The 19468-nt window shown below is 46.6% G+C and overlaps 1 protein-coding gene across 7 annotated transcripts in view; it reads left to right on the forward strand.

The window, feature by feature from the left end:
- CDK12 (cyclin dependent kinase 12) overlaps positions 1 to 17502 on the forward strand; it is a 62338-nt gene extending 44836 nt beyond the window's left edge. For 2 of the 7 annotated variants that reach the window (XM_059046589.2, XM_067021198.1), the window contains 4 exons: positions 6382 to 6492; positions 8067 to 8212; positions 11832 to 11930; positions 13967 to 14956. In XM_059046589.2, coding sequence (XP_058902572.1) covers positions 6382 to 6413 — 32 coding nt within the window. In that variant the 3' untranslated portion in view covers positions 6414 to 6492; positions 8067 to 8212; positions 11832 to 11930; positions 13967 to 14956. Of the gene's footprint in view, positions 1 to 6381; positions 6493 to 8066; positions 8213 to 11831; positions 11931 to 13966; positions 14957 to 15788; positions 15837 to 15936; positions 16054 to 16615 lie in introns of those variants that run through there. The other 5 variants (XM_067021200.1, XM_067021197.1, XM_059046588.2 and 2 more) reach the window with 5 other exon arrangements.
- The last annotated feature ends 1966 nt before the right edge of the window (positions 17503 to 19468 follow it).

Below are 19468 nucleotides of genomic sequence, written 5' to 3' on the forward strand. Positions count from 1 at the left end.
ATACTCCAAGCCAGTTGGGGGAGGTGTGACACCTAAAGGAATTACTGGTGGTACTCTACCACTTGTCACCATGTGCAGCTATCTCTCCATCTCCTGTCTACCCACTTCCTTTCATTTCCTATTTTTCTCTCTTCTCCCAACTCACTACCCAACTCACATGCTTTAGTCCTGCCAGAGATATTGATTGATTAGCCCTGCAGGGTATTTAGAGTTATTGCTGCTTAGTAGTTTTGAAGGGTAGTGAGAAGCAATTCAGGAGACAAATGTCTATTCCAGATCCTCAACTTAATGGGGTGAGAGGTGAAGGAGAAAGCAAGATAACTTATTGCTAAAAGCTATGAAAGGAGCTTTTAATGTATGTTACGTGGGGTACAAGAGATTCTTTAACTGGTTAACCTTTGCTTCTTCATTCTCTTCCCTCATATCCTGAGACTGTTGCTTTTACTGATAACATTGCGAAGCTCGGTTGCAGATGGTGTCTATAGGAAGTAAAGCTTGATGAGAAGAGGGCACTGCTATCTTTGAGAAAACAGATGAGGGTTGCTTTGATGCCCTGGTGATTGATTAATCACTAGGTTGCCAAAACACTGGACCACTGGGTTACTCTCATATCTCTATCTCAAGAATTACTAGTCCAAGGTTGAGAGAAAAAAGCTGATATGCAGTTAGTCTTTAATACTCTAGGTGGGTAGTTGTTAGCCAAGCCTTCTCAATATGCAGCCCTCAGCCACATCATACTTCTCTGGAATGAGAGGGTATAGCCGTGAAGTAAATTCATTTAGACGTATGTTCCCTAGGACCCGGAAATAGATGGATTTGGGGATGTTTTGCTCTGGCATGGTTGTAACCTGAAGATAATGTTGATAGTTCTAAAAGAATGAAGGACATTTTATCCAAGCCAAACCATCCCTGACGCTGGCAACATGGAGAGACCTTAAAAAGGCTATAATGTAGCAAAGCTAAGTGAAGAGCAGAGCCTAGGTCTTTGAGAGAGTCTCCTCTTTAGTTGAAGGCACCTGCCTGATGGGTTGTCTCAAGGAGAGGATCTTTCTTCCTCTTGTGTTTGATGAGGGACACCCTTGGTGAGGATCAGCTTGTAGACAGATAGTCCTGCTTACCAAGGCTAACGCAATTTTGAATGCTTTTGGCCCTGGAGAAAGGAGGCTGAATTCAGAGACCTAGAGAAAGCCTAGGAGTCTGATCCCTTTTATAAATTCAGGAACTTCTAGGTTTGGCCTTGTATCAGTATTTGCAATTTCTGTTAGGGGACCAAAGGTCTCATATAAAATGAAGCAATATGAGAAGGAGATGGAAATAAGGGAAAGAAGGGAGAACCAGAGGAGTCTGGTGGTGGGGCTGAAGAAAGAAACAGTGTATCATTGCTTATAAAGAAGAGATACAGATAAGAGGATGGAAGGAAAAATTGTTGTTGGGGTACTGAAAGGGGATAACTGCCTTAAAGGTTCACAATTCATTTCAAGGAAGCCCCGTTAAAGAGTAAAGTGTCCCCTTGATTACAGTAGTGTTACCTTTATGGTTGGAGGATGAGCCTGGATCCCTTAAGCTGGGGGATGCCCTGCAGACAGTTTCACAAGGGAAGCTAGATTATATTAAGCAAATAATTTATATCAAGGACATTTTGCTTAGCACTGCTATCTGTGTAGTTCAAGAGAGTATTTCAGGAATAAGAAGGAAATGATATGGATGCATCAAGCTAAAATTATTTGTAATTTTGCAGTTCTAAAACTCTCCAGTGGTTTTATATGTTCTAGGTCAACCTGGAAGCTAATTATTCCTCTCCCCTTCATTTTAGACCCAAGTGAGGATGAGGCATAGAAGAGCAAACAAACCGGAAGATGTGAATTAGAGTCACAGAACGTTAGAGCTACAAAAGGACATTAGTTTGTCTAGTTCAGTGCCATCATTAGCCAGTGAAAAAAAGACCCAAAAAGGTTGAGAAAGTGTTGGGAGGAAGAAGGGAAAGAATGGGGAACTAACATTGTCTGGAACCTACTATGTGTCAGGTACCATAGTACCTTTGCTTTTATTATCTGGATTATTAAGCACCTTGAGGCCAAGGGATGGGAAGAATAAAAGGCAAATCCTTATTGTCCTGAGCAATATGTAGGAGATAAAGGTGGGTGGCAGATCATTTTTTTCCTGTCTAAGCACACAGGGCTAAACTAGAGGAAGTTGAGTCAACATTTGAGAGTGAGGTTAATCTAAGGAAGTACTTGCTAAGTAGTTGAGAGAGACTCAATGAATAACTTCTGTATTCCTAGGTACCTTACAAAAATGTGATGGGTCAGAGGCAGGCTAGAGACAGGGCTGGTAGGAAACAAGATTACTATTGTCTCTGGGATTGATTTGCATTCTAGAAAATCAGGTCATTACTTGAGAACATAGGATTAATTTTAGGAATAGGGAACAAAATGGGGCTTCTCATCCTAAGGGGTCTTAAAAAAATAGTACATATACTGTGAATTAAGAAGATAAACAAAATCCTATGGTTACTGTATTTTTTTTTTTTTAGGTTTTTTTTTTGTTTGTTTTGCAACACACTTTGAAGTCATGTTCAATGTTGGTAAGGGTAGGTGGCAGCCTGAAAACTGACATTGAGAATAAGATTGTATTTCTTGTAGTTGTTTGATATGATATCCCGAATTATACCATGAGGGCTGCTTCTATGGGGAGCAGTAATATCATTAGCTGGATCATGTCCTGAGTACAGGGCAACTTCTGGGGAAGATTATGGGAGGGTCCCAACTTTAGGAAGCTTCTGGGTCTAGTGAAAGATGAGGCTTATACCTGGTGGGAAGTAGGGAAATTGGTATTTATAAGTCAGTACATTAATGCAGGTTATAAAATAAAATAGTAACATAGTACAGAAGGAACCAAAGCAAAGAAGTAATCAGAAAATCTGGAGTTAACCAGAAAAGATTCCTTGAAGGTAATGAAGATAGAGGACATGAAACAGAAGAGAGGAGGGTGATCAGAGGGAGAAAACTTATGGAAAGCTTATGTGTTTTGTGCTGAGGGCTGTGAGTGGAGTAGTCAGGGTAGTACGGGAAAGGAGTATTAGGAAATGAAGTTGGAGGAGCAATCTTGTTGGCTTGAATGAGGAATTTGAATTTGATTTGGTAAGCAGTAACAGAGCAGAACATTATGAGATGAATATGACGTTGAGGCCTTTTGCAGCTATACTAGGTCATGGAAGCAGGAAAGTTTGCTAGAATATTATTGTTCTTGTCCAGATGTAAGGCCCCAAGAGCCAGGACTAGAGTAGGACAAAGGGAAGGAGAGGAAAGAGAGGGGGCAGTAGAATTAGCAAGACTTGATGATAGTTTGGATGTGAGGGGAGGAATAAAAGATAGGCTGAAGATGATAACCCCAGGACGTATTTATGCTGTTGATGGCGATGAGAACTTGAAAAGAGGTAGCTGCTTTGTTTTTAATAAGTAGAAAGTGTTTACTTTATTAACCAATTGATGGAATATGTCTATGTTCATTATTGCCGAGTCTAGGAGGAGGCACAGCCCCTGGAAAATAGTTGAGCACATGCTATGTGCCCAGATGATCACCTGCACTCTGCCTTTTTCAGGTTGGAGAACCGGGTGAAAGAGAGTTTATTCCTGGGGTGTACCTGCAGACTTCAGGAATGCTCTCCCACTCTGGATCTGGGAAAGAAAAGACAGTTTTTTTGCCAGTTTCTTCCCCTTTAATGCTTTGAAAATGGGATATGACTAGCCCGTGGCAGCATGTGCCTGTGGATGCACAATTCTCTGCCTTGATTCTTGGAAGGCCTTTTTCTCTCCCTCCCTGGGGGTCATTTGTATCTCTGGTTCCTGCTCCCAGAGCCATAAAGTGGGAGCCCCCATTTATTAATTGGGTTGGGACTGGGGAAGGGGTCGGCAGGGGACTCTTTAGTGCAGCAGGCGGGGGTCTTCCCGAATGAGCCCATTAGCCAGCCCCAATGGCAGCTGAAACGGGGCCGCAGCCAAGTCCTCTCGGTTTCAAAAACCCTCCGCTGCCTGCAGCAGATCAGAACAAGGCCTGCGGGAGCCCTTAGCTTCTGATTGCAGCTGTGAGGAAGGACAAAACAATTTATAGGAAGCCAAGTATCTCCTGTCTCACTGTCTCTTCCTTTCTGACTTTGGGGAGGGAGAAGACTGGGATGTGGTGTCCCCTCCCACTATAGCTTCTTACAAGGCACGTATAGGCCTAAGTAGGAGAGAACAGGATTGAGTGTATATGCATTGATCGGATATTTACGTCTACGCTCCTGAAGTGTTTACACATGTCCTTGCTTTCTTCTTCCATCCACACACAGTTGTATAGGCTAAGCGGCCACTGGTTATACGGGGCTCCTAGGGTGAGTGTGCTCAGTGTGTTAGGGGGGCATATGCTTATCATACTCTTTCCTGCCCCATACCTGCCTTTTCTCCTATCTGCTTTCAAGATTCAAGGTTAGAATTAGATCAGCTTTTTAACATCTTTTCTTCATAATAAGAGGAGTTTGGCCTCCTACTGGAACTCACTTGTTTGTCCCTTTAGTTAAGCCAGCATGAGAAAGGCGGCATCTACACGGGAGTTTCTTTATGCAGTGGCCCTGAGAGAAAGGTGTGAAGGGCAGAAATATCTCACTTCCTGATGGAAGGACACTTGTGTCTTCTTCCCGATAGAATCGTGGATGGCCAGAGCTAGAAAGGGAACTAGAGACCACCTAATTCAACTTCTTAGTTTACAGAGCAAGAAATGGAGGCTTGGGGAAGGGAAATGCCTTGTCCACAGTCTCACGGTGAGTTAGTGGCAGCCAGCCAAGACTAGAATCCAAGAGCATCAATTCCTGACAGCCCTGTGCTTCCTCAAGAAAGGAAGGTAGAGGGGGGAAGGACAGATTGAGGGGGAACGTTAGGTTAAAAAAATTAGTAGAAAAACTGAGAAGCTTTATATATTTTTACCTCAAAGATTAATCTTTCAATGACATGCAAATTGTACGACTGTAATTTTTATTTAGAGCCAGGAACTCTGGTTCATTGGGAAGCAAGTGGCAAGCCACAGCCAAAGATCCTGATGCCTCAGAGTTATTACACCATAGTTCAAGGAGCTCATTGCCAACTATCTCTGGGGGTTGGATAGTAGGAAAAAGATCCTCTGAGGCATTGTGAGGAATTTACCCTAAAGCTCAACTCAGGCTCCTTTGCATTATAATACAGCTATATTGAAAAATAAGAAGGAAAGGAGAAAGAAAACACCTCACTTGCTGGGAAACTAAGGGGAATTGCTGAATGAGAAGAAGGGATTATAGAACTCTGAGTAAAATAAGATATTCTCTGAGATTACAGGCAAATGGGGGCAGCAGGGCTGTACTCCTCCCCCCTGTTTTTTAGCTTTGGGTTGGTTTTCTCCTTTGTTGGGGTGGAAGGAGGGTGGTGTGCTCCACAATGACCTAAGACCTGAATAGTGTGCTCAATGGACTGAAATGCACAGCAGGTTCTAAAGTCATCTCGCTCTGGTGCTGAGACTCCCCTCCCCTCTTTGGACCTCTCCCAGATGTTTGTACAGTCCCTTCCAATGCTTATTTTCTGAGCATGAGTCTGGGAGCCACTGACGAGCAGGGAGGGGAATGCTAAGTGGAAGCAGTATCTTGGAGGGAGTAAGGCAGCTTAGAGATAGAAAGAATTATAGGTCTGGGTCAGAGGGGCAGGGAGGTTGCAAAATGAGTATTGACGGCTGTTGACAAATAGATCCCAGTACATATCTTTACGTTTTCTCCATCACACCCTGGTTGATAGCACAGGAGGAATGTGGAGTTGGTCCCCATGCAGATTCATCCCTACACAGGGAGTGTATAGACCTACCTGCCCAAATTGCATCAAATCTGCTGTCCCACAAATCTCCTTTCTATCTCATAGGACCTTTTTCTGGCCTCTGAGCCTTTCTTGAAGAAGCTGTTTTGTACAAGAGAGGTTTCAAATACAATCTGATTATCTGATCTAAAACTAGATGCTCTCCTTTGAGTCACTTTCTTGCATTAACTTTCCATTAGCCTTGAACCTTCATTGCCCTTTACAATTCTGGGTTTCACAGCTTCTATTTCTGTTGAATTCCTAACTTTTAAGTATAGGAACCATGGTTTTTACTTTATCAGACTGCGAGCTAGTTCCCTGCAGCTAGGAATCTTAGAACACTTAAAACTCTCTTTGGGAGCATACTTAAGGTTCACCAGAATCCTTCTCAGCTCTGTGAATTAAAAGAGTGGTGACCACCACCATCACTTTACCTACCAAGGCCATGCTCCCTGGGTGAAAGCCCATAGACCCTTTTTGGTGTCTAATCCCTTATCTCATTTCTAATATAACCTGTAATTTTCTTTTACAGGTGGCAGCAGCAGTAGGAGTGATGGCCCCTGAGGAATTTGGTAATGTCCATCAATTACCTGACATCCGGACCCCTGCAAAATTCAGTCTCTTTCACAGACTTTAAGGCCAGGTAGAGACCTTAAGCCAATCAGAGGCCACTGGCCTGCTTTCGTAAGGGATTAATACACACACACACACACGCACGCACGCACACACACACGTGCGCAGTCTCAGGGAAGTTCTTATACCCAAAGATCTCCAGAGGAGTTTTCTTAGCTTTTTTTTTTTTTTTTTAATTCTTTCCCATTATGGTTTATTACAGGATATTGAACATAGTTCCCTGTGCTATGCAATAGGATGTTGTTTAATCCATTCTATATATTATATAATAGTTTGCATCTGCTAGTCCCAAACTCCCAATCCAACCCTCCCTCCAACCCCCTTCCCCACTGGCAGCCACAAGTCTGTTCTCTATGTCTGTGAGTCTGTTTCTGTTACATAGATAAATTCATCTGTGTCATATTTTAGATTACACATATAAGTGATATCCTGTGGTATCTGTCTTTCTCTTTCTGACTTACTTTGCCTAATATGATAATCTCCAGGTCTATCCATGTAGCTGCAAATGGCAGCTTCATTCTTTGTTTATGTCTGAGTAATATTCCATTGTATATATGTACCACATCTTTACCCATTCATCTGTCGATGGACATTTAGGTTGTTTCCATGTCTTGGCTATTGTAAATAGTGCTGCTACGAACATAGGGGTGCATGTATCTTTTCAAATTATAGTTTTATCTGGATATATTATGCCCAGTAGTGGGATTACTGGATCATACGGTAACTCTATTTTTAGTTTTTTAAGGAACCTCCATACTGTTTTCCATAGTGGCTGCACCAATTTACATTCCCACCAACAATGTAGGGAGGGTTCCCTTTTCTCCACACCCTCTCCAGCATTTGTTATTTGTAGACTTTTTAATGATGACCATTCTAACTGGTGTGAGGTGATACCTCATTGTAGTTTTGATTTGCATTTCTCTAATAATTAGTGATGTTGAGCATCTTTTCACGTGTCTACTGCCCGTCTATATGTCTTCTTTGGAGAAATGTCTGTTTAGGTCTTCTGCCCATTTTTTCGTTGGTACTTTGATTTTTTGCTATTGAGTTGTATGAGCTGTTTGTATATTTTGGAAATTAAACCCTCATTGGTGACATCATTTGCAAATATTTTCTCCCAGTCCATAGACTGTCTTTTTGTTTTGTTTATAGTTTCCTTTGCTGGGCAAAAGCTTATAAGTTTGATTAGGTCCCATTTGTTTATTTCTGCTTGAATTTCTATTGCCTTGGGAGATCCTTAGCTTTTTGCTTGACCCTATTAAGGTGTCCTATCTTCTGATTAGCAATTCCTCCCTCCTGGCTGGAGTGGGTAGCCCCCTCAGTTGGCATTGGTGGTCATTTCATTCCTGTTCTTTTCTCTTGGCCAGCTGTGCTAATGAATATTCCTCAGTAATGTGATGCTGATATTGGTTACTCTCAGCCTCTCTACAACACCTGTCCCACTCACCCACCACCTCATACGTACACATAGTCCTGCCTTCTTCTTCCCCAAGAAGCGATTTTCTCTTTCTTTCTTTTGCGTGAGGATAGGACATTGATATTCCTTCTTACTACCTCTCATCAGCTTCTCCACATCATTTCCAGGTTTGATGGGAGATTCCCCCCTGTCCAAACACTGTGCAAAGACACGAGAAGTAGAGGTCTGCCAGCCTGCTTATTTCCATCCTCAATGCCTAGAACTGGGCAGGTCACCAACCTACTATGCCTACCCCTACCCTTCTTGCTGCCAGGTAGGTGTGCTCCTCTCCCTACCCACCAACCCTAAACAGGGTCATATTTCTCTCTGGGACTATTTCTCTCTGTTGTTAAATATCTCCAGCGAGGGGAAGGCCTTTGTGACTCAGCTCTCCACCTTGGTGACTTTCAGCCCTAAATTTTAGAAAGACCTTCCTAATGTTAACTCTCCACCCCCTTTTCTATAGTTTAAAACCATTTCCCCCATTTAGTGCGTGTGGAAAGAAGGGAACAGTAAACAGTAAATGGATGGTATTTGACACTGGAGGGGAAGGGTCTCATGACAGGCAACCCTTCTCTTCGAGCTGAAAGCCTGAAGTCCAGATGTGCATTCTGTCCAGTGGCCTGGCATCCTTGGGGAATACTTGAATCTTTTGAGGGCAAGGTTTCATCTGGTGTCCACTCCTGAGGACAAGGATCTCAGACTCTAAGAGTCTCTCCGTATTCATTCCCAGACCCCTCCAGGGGGTAGCGAATGTATTGCTACAGGAAAGAACCCACCAGTAGGTGATACTCTGTCTTGAGCTCGGGTGGCAGCTCTTGTCTGGCACTTGTAGGGAGTTGACAGGGGTGCCAGAGCCTCTCCTGCCACTGGAGTTGACATCAGCTTACCCTTTTGACCTTAGGTCTCCACTCTCAGCAATGCCTCTCTCACCCCTGCAATCCAGACAGCACAAGCAGCAGGCCTAAATAAGTTCCAGGTCTGGGTAAGGTGCTCCCTCCCCTGGTAGGCACATACCTTGAGTTGGAGGTGAAGCAGTTACGATGGGATGGAGGGAGGGATAGAATGGGTGTTAGAAAGTAGGAAATGTCTCTGGAAGTGGTTGAGAAGTAAGTATGCTTTGGGTACCTGGGTACCCTGCCTACCTCTCTGTCAACCTGGATGTCTGATCCCTCAAAGCTGCTGGGCCGCTTGGGCGGTTGCAGTCTTGTTTTCTGCCACACGAGGGCACTGCTGACCAATTAAAACTCCTGCCCCTCTGCAGACAGAGTTTGGGTGAGGGGAGAGGGGGACACCGCAGTCTTTCCCCAAGATAGGGGTCAGAAACACCCCCAGAGAGCCTGAGACCAGGGGCCCAAGGAGCCAGAAGAATAATTAGTTGTTCTTCCACTTCTTCCTTAAAAATGGCCTGAGACCCTGAATGCTCTTCCCTAGTGGACTGACATGTCACTATATTCCCAGTTGAACCTGGGAAGCCCCCTAGCTCTAGTCACAAAACACCTTGCACAGGTGTTTCTCTCCTTCAAGGTGTAGCAGGCTCCAGCTGTCCACCCCACTGTCCCCAGCCTCTAAGACAGTCCCTTTCTGGCCCAGAGGGTGGAGGTATCTGGTTTTTCAGAGAAAAAGAAAAAAATCACTTACAATTGTTTTAAGAGAAGTAGCTCTTAAAGAACTATCTCTCTTAGGAAAGAGTTTTGGGGAGAGGACTCTCTCAGAGAGACTGAGAGACTAGGAAAGTTCAGTCTTCTATGCCCCCATCACCTCCCCGAGCACAAACCTGCAGAGCTCAAGATGGTCTGGAGGATGTTTACCACCTGAATGGCTGGAGGACACCCAGGACACTCTGGGGCTCTGCGACAACAGTGGTTTCAGAAAGCAGGATGGGGATGGTGGCTGCTTTGACCCTTGATCCTCTTGCCGCCCCCGTACTGTGTAATGGCTCTGCTAGGGATCCAAGTGGCCATGGAGCCCTTATGGGGATGAGGTGTCCCATATTTGACCCTCAGTCTCCATGAAGCCCTTCCAGGCTGAACAGGCTAAGGGAGATGACAGAGGTTCTCCTCCTCCCTCCTACCCCCATGATCGAGGGCCCCTCCCCAGGAGGACAGCTTGATTAAACAGTCGGTGCTGCTGGAATTGCTGCACAGCTGGCGCTCCCCCCAGCACCCCGAGCAGAGCAGCAGTGCAGATTAAAATCTCCAATTAGCGTTAAAGTGAAGTGAGGAGGTACTGAGGCTGCCAAGGAGGCCAGACGGGGGCCCTCAGTCGGCAGATACCCCCACTACTGCCTGGATTCTGAGTACCACCCTTAGTCACCCTTTTTTTCCTAGCTCCTCTCCCAACACCTCTCAGTGCCTACTAGCTTTGCATTGCTTGGGACCAGAGGGCTTTAGAGGGGTGGAGGGTGGGGCTGATGCCTTACCTGACAAAATGCTGGGGACACCATAAATGTGGAGGAGAAGAGATGCCCTACTCACAGCCTGCCAGTTTGAGGTGACTTCACACTGCTGCTGCTTCTTTTTGCCTAGAGAAAGGGCAAATAGGACAAGTCCCTCCAGATCCTCTTACCTGTAAGGTGCTGCCCACACAAATGTACATGCTTGTCTGTTTTATCCTATTTGACCCATCTGCTCCCACCCAAATTATGGCTCCTTCCTTCATCCCTCCGTTTTTTTCTCAGCTTTCCTGTGGGCAGGGGTAGGTACAGCCTGGCTTGGGAGCACTGCCATGCCCTGCCACCTGGGTCCCAAACAGCTTCTCGTTATCTTCTTTGCAGTTCAGGGAAGAGCAGGGATATGCCAAGAATGGAAGCCTCAGATTCTCCCAACCCCTGAACATCACACCCCCTCTTAAGGGCCCTCTACCATTTATACTTCCACTCCTTCCTTCACCAAGCCCAGAAGGAGGGCAGTAGAGCTAGACACACCCTTTGACTTCCCTCTACCCCTTTAAGGGAAATGGAAGTGGGTACCCAGCTGACTGAACCTACTCACACCTCCAGAAATTAGACACCAGGGCACAGTGCCACCCTCCCAGGCTGGCACATGCTACCCTGGCAGAGGTTCAAATAGCTCCCCCGCCGAATACCCCCACCTCTATGTCTTCCTCTTCTCTCCCCCTCTTTCTTCCTCTCTCTCTCTCTTTTTTTTTCTCAGCTCAAAGCACAGCTGAGCCTTAAAATGGGGGTGGGGAGGACCAAGCTGGGGCAGGGGGGTGGAGAGTTCCAATAGCACGTTTTCACCTGCCATTTAATTGGATGTATTTTTAATTAATGGGACCTCAGGGACCAACATGAGACAATCTGATCTCTGAATAGGGACAGGGGAGGGATTGGGTAAGGGAGGAGGATTGGGCCACTGGGTGCGGTTACCAGGAACCCAGGCCCATCAATCACTGGCCACTTTGCGTTCTGGCATGGAGAATAGCAAGGTGGAGGAGGAGGGGAGGCACTGGGGAGAGGTACCAGGGTTTCCCCCCAGTGGCCAGGACCTCCAAAAAGGATGGAACTGTACCAGCTGACTCAGTTTGGGGCCCCAAAATTGCAGCCAGGATATTAGGTAAGGCTGTTTTCTTGTTCCCGAGGTTTTGTTTGGTTGAGCTTGTCCCATTGAGTACTGTAAAATTGTGAAAGGAAGGTGGGGACAGAGCTTTGAGGTCCTTGAAGGGGAGGACAAGAACTAGGGACCGTAGAACCAGAGACTGTGGTGACAGGGAGGAGAAGGGCAGGGTTCAGAGATATTTCTGTGTGTTTAGACATAAAATAAGTGCCGTGGAGATTACATGCAAAACAGCATGCAAATGAGGGCTGGTGCCTTTGGGGTATGAATCATAGACCCTTACTGTTGCGAGGAAAAGAACCTGGAGCTCATCTTGCCAAACGATTCATTTTACAGATGTGAAAACAGAGACCCAGAGAAGGGAAATCAGTTGAATCCTGCCCTGGAGTTGCTTTTGTTCCTGGATTTGGAGAGTTCCTGGGAACACAGGGAAATGTAAGTTGGTAGGGTGTGGGGAGGAAAGTCAAGGGAAGAGGGCAGGCAGAATATTATTCTCTATTGCTTGGAGTCTCGTGTCTCTGGCTCCTAACTCTTGGAAGCAACTCAGGGGAGTCAGGTGGGTGCATTACTGGGGGGAACATTTCCCTTGTACAGCCTGTTCCAGAGGTCATCTCATCCATTCCCTTGCTTCCAAATAGACAGATCCCCCCCGAACCTCCCACTACCATGAGGTTTTACCATATGCTAAAACGTCCACAGGGAAGGAAATACACTAACATCCCCAGTTCCTGAACCAAGAAATAATCCCCCCAATGGTGACTAAATATTGAGCTTTTTCTGAGATCTTATCACAAGTTTCTCTGCTGCAATATAAGCTGCTAGAGAAAATTATGCCAAAAAATGTAGCGAGGAGTGGTCTTGTCCCATGTCTAAGCCAAGAAGAGAGACAGAATTAAAACTCAAGGCTCTGAAGGCTGAATCAGAAATGCCCCTGTATTCACGTGGTGCCATGGCCCAGAGCTCTTATTCAAGCCCCATCTGGCTCTGTACAGTGTTGGTGCACACTGGAGAGAGGGGCACATTTCCAGCTGTCCCCATCTCCCACCCCCACCTCCTTCACTATTCAGACACTAGAGTTAAGAAAAAATGATGCAGGGCTTCCCTGGTGGCGCAGTGGTTGAGAGTCTGCCTGCCGATGCAGGGGACACGGGTTCGTGCCCAGATCCGGGAAGATCCCACATGCCGCGGAGCAGCTGGGCCCGTGAGCCATGGCTGCTGGGCCTGCGCTTCCGGAGCCTGTGCTCCTCAACGGGAGAGGCTACAACAGTGAGAGGCCCGCGTACCCCCCCGCCAAAAAAAAGAAAGAAAGAATGATGGAGAGAAGTGGCTTGCCCACCACGTTGCCAAAGATGGCATTTCCTGGCATCTCCTTCCTTCCTCAAAAAATTCAACATTCTTTGTTCTGTGCTTCATGAGACTAAGTTGCGGTCAGGGCGAGGATGGGCACAGAGCTTGGAAAGCAGTATGGGTAGAAACTTTGTCACACCCTCCAAACCCCCAACACTTATCCTTTACTCCCAGAATTGTCTTCTCCTCTATCTTAGTACACCATTGAATATCCCCAGAGTCCCTAGGGAAGAACAAGATGCACCTCTCTAAGTGCCCCCAGACTTACCCTGCCCTGTCTTAGACACTCAGGGTCATCTCCTTGGCTATCTAATTCTCTGCCTTTTCTACTACCAACAAGATGAGAAGGGCCCCCTTGCATTGCCTCAGGACAGTCTGGATAGACTCCATCTAGCTCCTCCCCTGTTTCCAAGGGCCTGCAGAAGTGGGGGTGGGGGAAGAAAACTGTGCCAGGGAGTTGAAAAGGAAGATTCTTTTGTGGGGGGAGGCGGGGGAGAAGCCTGAAAGAGGGGAGAAGTTAGAGAGGGGAAATTTGGAAACTGAGGCCTGTAGTCCCACCTGGGGGGCTGGCTGCCTAACATAAGGCAGGCCGTTCATATTGAGTATTGTTCGGGGGGTTATTAGATGGCTCCTGGTTACAGAGCTGCTGTTTCTCCTCTGAAACAGAGCAGCAGAGGAGGAGCACGCAGTGAAGAAAGAGAGGAGGTGTCAGGCTTTCTCTAGGCCCTCTTTCTCACCCCTTGTCCACCCCTACTCCAAGATTAGAGGTATATTGGGGGGGCTAAAAGGCCCTTAAAGCATTCAATCTAGATTCTTGATGTTTCTCTAAGGAACAAGATCTCCCTCCCCTCGATCCCCACCAGCCCTGCCTCATACTCCCAAGGTTTAGCCAAGGGTATGAGATCTACAGCCCTGGAATCAGAGCCTGGAGCCTACTCTGGAATCCAGAAGAAATCCTGAGCTTTTGCAGGGAAGGAGGGATAGACTTGAAGTAAGTAGAAGGCAGAGGTAGCAGTACCCAGAATCCCCTGCGCTCTAGAGAAGAGATAATTGTTTAGGAGCTCATTGTTGGCCCAGAGTTTAGCTTTTACTCTGATGGGACACCTTTCCTCCTTCTCCCTCAGTGTGTCCCATTGGTTGGTGAGAGAGCTGGATGTCTGAACCTCCCACCTCAACACCTCGAAGGTTATCATGCAGATCCCCTCTCTAGCTCCCAAAGCCATGGAAGAAGTGAAGGAAGACATTTCAGAGTGGCAGCGCCATGATGTCCATCAGTATCCAGGGAGAGAAGCCAAGGAGAAGAAACAGTGCCCAGAGAGGGAGCCAGGAGGAGATGTGTGCTCCTGAAACAGGCTTCTTACCCCATCCCCTCCCCTGCCCCCTCTAACATGCCAACAAGGCTCTGTGCCCAAGTTGTGCCAGCTGTCCTGGCCGGTGATCCTGCTGTGCCGTACAGGCAACTGGCCCTCTGCTCCAGCACAGAGCACACATGGTGGGGTCTCTCGCACTTCTTTCTAACTCACCCCAGTGTGTCTGTGGTGCAGATTCCTAGGGATGCAGGAGGGGGCTGTGGCCCTGCGAGTAGGAAGACAGTGGGCTCTGGGGCCCTTTAGGTGCATATCTTCCTGGCTGGAGCGGCTGTGGGGAGGGAGAAGGCTGCTGGCAGCTCACCTGAATTCAAGGTTCTGGTGGCTCAAAGCAACAGGGATGGCTCACGAAAACAACAGAGGGGAAGGGGGTCCAGGCCCATTAGAGCTCTCTTTTACCCCATTTCTCCCCCACTCTGAGCTCTGGATAGAGGTCTCTCATCTGGATGGTGGGACAAGGAGAAGCCCCAGCTAAGAAACAAGAGAGGGAAATGGGAGAGAAGATAGCAGGGGAAGCCGAGCATTCCCAGGGAAAGGCTTCCCAGTGAGGAAAGGATAGGAGAGGCTAGTTATTCTTGCCCCACTGTATCCATGGGCTGCACAGAGGGTTCTGTGCTGAGGAAGCTCAGCGCTCCTAGGCACCTTTCAGGAAAGGGGCTTTCCAAGCAGACACAGCTACTCCTCCCTCCTCTCACTTACCTGCCCAGAGGTCTGGGTACCCAGCTGACACCACATGACTTAGAAATTAAAAAAAAAAAAAAAGAAAGAAAGAAAAAGGCACTATTACAAGACCAGAACCCGGAAGGATTACCACTACTTGGTCTCAGTACTCTTTCGCTGGAAACAGAAACCGTGATCTTCAAAGGTGCTGATTTTCTCTTCCCTTACAGGTCAGGTGGGCAATGTTCATCTTCTCCTGACTTTCTGAATCAGGGGGATGATAGACTACTGTGTATGAGGTCACACCAGCAGAACAGGGCCAGAAAGTAGACCAGGAGAATCAGCTGTGCTTCTGACCACAGTCCCAAGGGCCTCCCTGTTTCAGCAAAAGGAAATAGGGATCTCGGATACCAGCGTATCCAGACACATAATAAATACCCTCCTCCTAACCTCAGAGAAGAATAGGAGGGGAGTTCTCTGACAGAGCCTAAGTTTTCATTTGCCTTTTTCTATTCCTTTCACTGATGACGGCTCTGCTGTCCAGCTGGGATGAGGGGCCCTCTGCTGGGATGCTCCTGGGGATCCAGAGACAGTTTTGATTGGAGGAAGGGACAGACCAGCTGCTCTTCGTGTAAGGAGATGGGACCAGCTCCACTCCCCCAGCTCTCCCTGGCAGCATCAGGAGCCCAGGGGCCCCTGCTGGAACACCCATAATAAAGCCCAATCCTGAACCGAACTGACATATCACCTGGCTCTGGTGTAAAAGTGGTGCTGTGAGGGGGAGCCTGGGTGCACCAGGTGGGGTGTAGGAAGGTGTAGGGAGTTCAGCCCCAGGACATACAAGGATCACTCCTCAATACCACGTGTTCCTCCTCTTAAACCTTCTCCTCAGTCCCCCTTTTCTTCCACCTCCCTTCAGCTGACTCCACTCCTGGCTACCTCATGCCCTCCAATCTGAGAAGACATGGTAAGTAGTTGTCTGTTCCCTATACTTTTATTTCTCTCACTCTCCTCCCCTCCTCCCGACCCCCAGCTAAGAGTTACCCCATTTGACCTCTGCCTACCAGTGAATGCCATCAGGATCTGAACCTGGAATCACCCCCTTCCTCTGAGAATGCCACTCTGGCTCTGAGACTGACTCACCAGTCCTCACCCTCCACATAAGTATAGCCAGGCCAAGACAGGTATGTCCACCGGCACCAAGGCCCCTGACCTGAAGGAAAGGGCTGCCCTAGGGGTACAGTGGGGCTTGGCCCTAAATGCGTATATGCCTATGTATTGGGCACACTGGTTTATTAGTGTTATTTCAGCATTGTGATGCAGAGAGAGTAAGTGTAACAGCTGCTCCTTGCTTGCAGTGTTTATTGTTACCTAGAGACAACCTCCTGGCTTTTTCCCAGCTCCCCTCCCCCCCAGCCCAACCCCCTCCCTGCCAACAGTCCTCTCCCCACACTGATGGGAAATTTATAGCTTGCCCATACCATGCCTTTAACTCTCTCCTGTCCATAAGGTAGATGGGCCAAGGGAAGCCAAAGTGAGCTGTAAGCATGCTTAGGCCCTGGCAGGGTAGAATAGTGCGTGGAGGAGGGAAGGAAGGATGGAGGGAGGGGAGACACCCCTTGTTCCCAATCAATGTCTAGACTCGAGCCCCAGTTTCCCTCCTGGCTCTCATGTTGAGAGAAAAGAGCTTTGGACCTAGTCTTGGGATCCCAGGCTCCTCCTCACAAGATTATTCTTTTTCCTCAGATTATTCTCTAAGCTCCTCCCATTGGGCTGGCTGGTCCCGAGCAAGTGCAGCAAGGTAGTATTGAGACGGGAGGAATAACTGCAGAGTGGCAGAGCCTCCAGATCCCTCCTTTCTATAGAGATGTCACATTGCGGCAAACAAGAGGCTCTGGCATGAGGGATGCTGGCCAGACCTCCACAGCTGGATAGATGTCAAACATGAAGCCGGCTGCCGAGCCTGGTGGGGAAAACTGACCACCTTAACTTCATCCTGAGCCCAGGACTTAGGTCCTGAAAGAGTCCCAGGCCATCCTCCAAGTTGGTCTCCTTGGTCTGGGTAGGCCACTCTCTCCACTTTTCTTCCTGGTCCATTTTCTGCTGCTCATCTTTCGGTTTGATACCTTGGGGAAGATCCAAGAGACCAAGGGAACTGAGGCCTCAATAGTCCTGGGGAAAGAGAAATTCCTCGATCCCCTCCTGACTCAGGACCTTTCATGGAGGGGCACCATGTCATATATTCATCATCCCCACTGGAAACAAGAGAGGAAAAGGGATTGGATTTTAGCAGAAAGGATAGAGGTTAGACACATGGAAAAACTTACTCATGAGATATAAGACTTCAGAGGGGACCTACTCCTCTTTAGAGATTTTTCTTTTGCCTGGTATGAGTTTAAGTCTGTGTCCACCCAAGGGGCATTGGAAGAACAAAGGGTACTTTTCTGGGGCTCCTCCAGATGTGGGCCTCAGTGCAGTTTCCTCCTCCGTTCTTCTAAGTGTAGTAGGTGTGGTGGTTAGATTGCAACGCCAGTGCTGCCATTTACGAGCTGTGCCACCTTGGTAAGTCGCTTAACCTCTTTTAGCCCTAGTTTCCTTGTCTGTGAAATGCAAATAAACAACCTTTTAAGGTGGTGAAGAGAATTTAGTGAAATAATGTGGGTAAAGTACCTAGGACAGTGCCTGATACTGAGTAGGTGCTCAGTCAACAGTGGTTGATACAATAGAGTCTATTAATGTTATGGAATCATCAGGGCTGACACCGTGTCAAAGACTCTATGAATCCCCTGGAATTATAGGCCAAATGTGAGTATGTGCGTGTGCTGGGGAGAATGTCCATAGTTTTACTGATGATTTAGAGCAGGGGGTGGCAGTCTCCTGGAAAGGAAGTAGCCCCAATCCTTTGACTCATACTCCCAAAGAAGTCAGTTTCCCCATTCCCTTGCCTCCAGCTAGGAGTTCCTTAGGTAGTGTTCTGCCTGGAAGTACAACTTCATCTAGGATGGAGCCGGGAGAGACAGCCATTAAGATAGCAACACGGGGCTTCCCTGGTGGCGCAGTGGTTTGTGAGTCCGCCTGCCGATGCAGGGGACACGGGTTCGTTCCCCGGTCCGGGAAGATCCCACATGCTGTGGAGCGGTTGGGCCCGTGAGCCATGGCCGCTGAGCCTGTGCGTGTCCCGAGCCTGTGCTCCGCAACGGGAGAGGCCACAACAGTGAGAGGCCCGCGTACCGCAAAAAAAAAAAAAAAAAAAAAATGATAGCAACACAGAGGAATTCCCTGGCTGTCCAGTAGTTAGGACTCTGCGCTTCCACTGCAGGGGGCATGGGTTTGATCCCTGGTCAGAGAACTAAGATCCTACATGCCACATGGCGCAGCCAAAAAAGAAAAGAAAAAGAAAATATAGCAACACAGAGCACTTGCCAAGCACTTTACAGTTTGTCAAGTGCATTTACCTACATTAGCTCTTCTAATACCCAGAACATCCCAGTAAAGTGAACTACCATTTATTGACTGCCAGGCATTGTGCTCGGTGTATGTTTTTTTTTTAAGCATGTTTGAAGTCTATAGAGTATTTCATCACCTAGATATGCTATGATTTATAAAGCTTAGCCACTATTTTAATCATTTAGACATGTTTACTGTTATAAATAATACCATGATGTGCATCCTATCCTAAAACTTCATGCATTTTTTTATAGTAAATTCCAAGAAGTGAAATTATTGGGCCAACAGATACAAATATCCCCCCTCCCCATAGGTATGATCACTTTATTGATGTACCATAATAAGAATAATATTTTTTAATCTTCCTCTTGGGAATTCTTCAATGGAAACACATGGGCAGCCCCTTCTTTCTCCTAAACCCAGCAGAAACATTAATAATCTATCATATCCTTTTTAAAAAATTGAGGTAATTGTAGATTCACATGCAGTTGTAAGAAATAATACAGAGAGGTCCCTTGTACATTTTGCCCACATTTACCTAGTAGTAACATTTTGTAAAACTATAGTATGACATCACAACCAGAATATTGACATTAGTTTGATCCATATTTCCCCAGTTTTACCTGTGTATGTGTGTATATTAAGTTCTATGCAATATTGTTACCTGTGTAAATTCTTACATCTGCTGCTACAGTCAAGATACTGAACAGTTCCAGCACCACAAGGATTCTTCATGTTGCTCTTTTATAATCACGCCTACATCACCCCCTTCTTAACCCTTGGCAACCACTAATTATCCTCCACTTCTAAAATATTTTCTTTTGAAAAATGGAGTCATACACTATGTAACTTTTTAGGATTGGATCTTTTCACTCAGCATAATTCTCTGGACATCCACTCAAGTTTTTGAATGTATTAATAGTTTGTTTCTTTTATTTATTTCATGATATGGATGTACCACAGTTTAACCATTCACCTGTTAAAGAACACTTTGTACACAACATTGTAAATCAAGTGTACTCCAATAAAATTATTTGTTTAAAGAAGGAACACTTTGTGCTCCCACTTTGTACTCACTAGCAACTAATGAAATAGCCTGTTTTACTTGGTGTCCTGAGTGTTGTTTTATAATCACAATTATTAAGTTTCTTA

Source organism: Kogia breviceps, chromosome 19, assembly GCF_026419965.1.
Source record: "Kogia breviceps isolate mKogBre1 chromosome 19, mKogBre1 haplotype 1, whole genome shotgun sequence".
NCBI classification, from domain to species: domain Eukaryota; kingdom Metazoa; phylum Chordata; class Mammalia; order Artiodactyla; family Physeteridae; genus Kogia; species Kogia breviceps.